This window comes from Tigriopus californicus, chromosome 6, assembly GCF_007210705.1.
Source record: "Tigriopus californicus strain San Diego chromosome 6, Tcal_SD_v2.1, whole genome shotgun sequence".
In the NCBI taxonomy this organism is placed as follows: domain Eukaryota; kingdom Metazoa; phylum Arthropoda; class Copepoda; order Harpacticoida; family Harpacticidae; genus Tigriopus; species Tigriopus californicus.
This window is the reverse complement of record NC_081445.1, coordinates 11,048,336-11,049,925: the sequence shown is the minus strand read 5'-3', so window position 1 is coordinate 11,049,925 and position 1,590 is coordinate 11,048,336. Positions and strand designations below refer to the sequence as shown.

At 41.4% G+C, this 1,590-nt stretch overlaps 1 protein-coding gene across 1 annotated transcript in view; it reads left to right on the top strand.

The window, feature by feature from the left end:
* Positions 1–1,118: 1,118 nt before the first annotated feature.
* LOC131881519 (equilibrative nucleoside transporter 3-like) overlaps positions 1,119–1,590 on the top strand; it is a gene marked incomplete at its 5' end in the record, with an annotated part of 896 nt that continues 424 nt past the window's right edge. Inside the window, 2 exon segments of the mRNA XM_059228406.1 lie at positions 1,119–1,261; positions 1,333–1,577. Of these exon segments, the coding sequence (XP_059084389.1) occupies positions 1,119–1,261; positions 1,333–1,577 (388 nt within the window).

Here is a 1,590-nt window from a genome sequence, read left to right as displayed (position 1 = left end):
GAACTTGGGATCATTCACCAAGGGTGAGGTAATGATTAATGGACTACGTCAGTAGTGGAGTGGAAAGCTCGGTCGAAGATTGAACGTCTTCTAGCGAGGTTTTGGTAGAGCTATGCGTTACCTCCTGATCTGATACATTCCCGCTGAAAGAGAGAGCTCAATGAATTTCATCTTTATGTTCAAGCACTCGATTAGGAGGTAAAGCAAAACTGAAACGTCTTCTAGCGAGGTTTCAGAGAGCTTTCCACTCCGCTACTTCCGTACTCCATTCCCGCTGAAAGAGAGAGCTCAATGAATTTCATCTTTATGTTCAAGCACTCGATTAGGAGGTAACGCAAAACTGAAACGTCTTCTAGCGAGGTTTCAGAGAGCTTTCCACTCCGCTACTTCCGTACTCCATGGCTGTGACGACGGATCGGGACTATCCCTTGATTGGGACAACCATCCTAAGATGGCAGGTCGAGCGAGAGAGAGTTGTGTTAATTCCTTAGCCCTCTAATAAGTCAATCATTGAAACTTTAGATACTTTAGAATAGTGCTTGGAATTGAATGTTTGATTTATTCAAATACTTTTCCACCTTAAGACAAAAATATTGTGGGCTTCCTTATCGTTACTGGGAATGGAATCCCTACCTTTTCAAGATGAAATGATTATGTAACATATTTATAGAGTATCTGATGCTTTGACGGATTCGAATGGCAGGGTCTGGTTTGCCCTTGAAAATGCTTTTCATTTGGTATTTTGATCAGAAACTGGACCAAATCTGGCTTATAAATCTGCTACTGTATTCACGTCTTCATAATATGTACGGATAGTTGGGGGAAGCAATTTGAACAATGAAGGACTCCGAGAAAGAAGAAAGAAGAGAGGAGAGGAGGCCTTCAATGTTAATGTTCGAGCTAGCCTGAACTCTCGAAGGCTTGAAGGCGTTCTCAGAGCACACGTTACGCCTCTGCCCTCACTACAATAAAATAACTCATTTCTTACTTGTTTTTCAAACGTAAAGCCATGTACTGTATTATATTTATTTTGGCTAATATTAAAGGATTGGCGATTGCCTGTTTTGTTTAAAATGGCCACCACCATTTCTTCCTACTTCTAGACACGTTTTTTTCAGATTGGAATGATTGCCACATTTTCTGGGATCATTGTCTTGGCTTATATGGACAGCGATGATTGGGCTACCTCCTTTCTCATTAGTAATCTCACCTTGGCCGTTGTCATTAACATTTTTAGGGCTCTTTTCAGAGCAACTAACAGGTCGGTTTGTCAATGAGGACTTTTAACAAATCTAGGAATACTCGCAGATCAACTGGATTTTGTCTCCACAGTGCTAACATGGGGAAATTTCCCGTCAGTTACATGGGATCTCTCGCGAACGGAATTTGCGTCGGGGGCCTTATTCCTGTTTTGGTCAACATATTTTTCCTGACCTTGAAAGTGGATATTCAAATGGCTGGTTTTGCTTGCTTTATGTTTTCTTTTCTTACTGCCATTGTCGTTCTGGTCTTATTTCTTCGAATGGAGGGACTAGAGTTCTACCAATACTATTCCAAATTGGCGCAAGAACCTGAGGGTTGGTTCCAAAC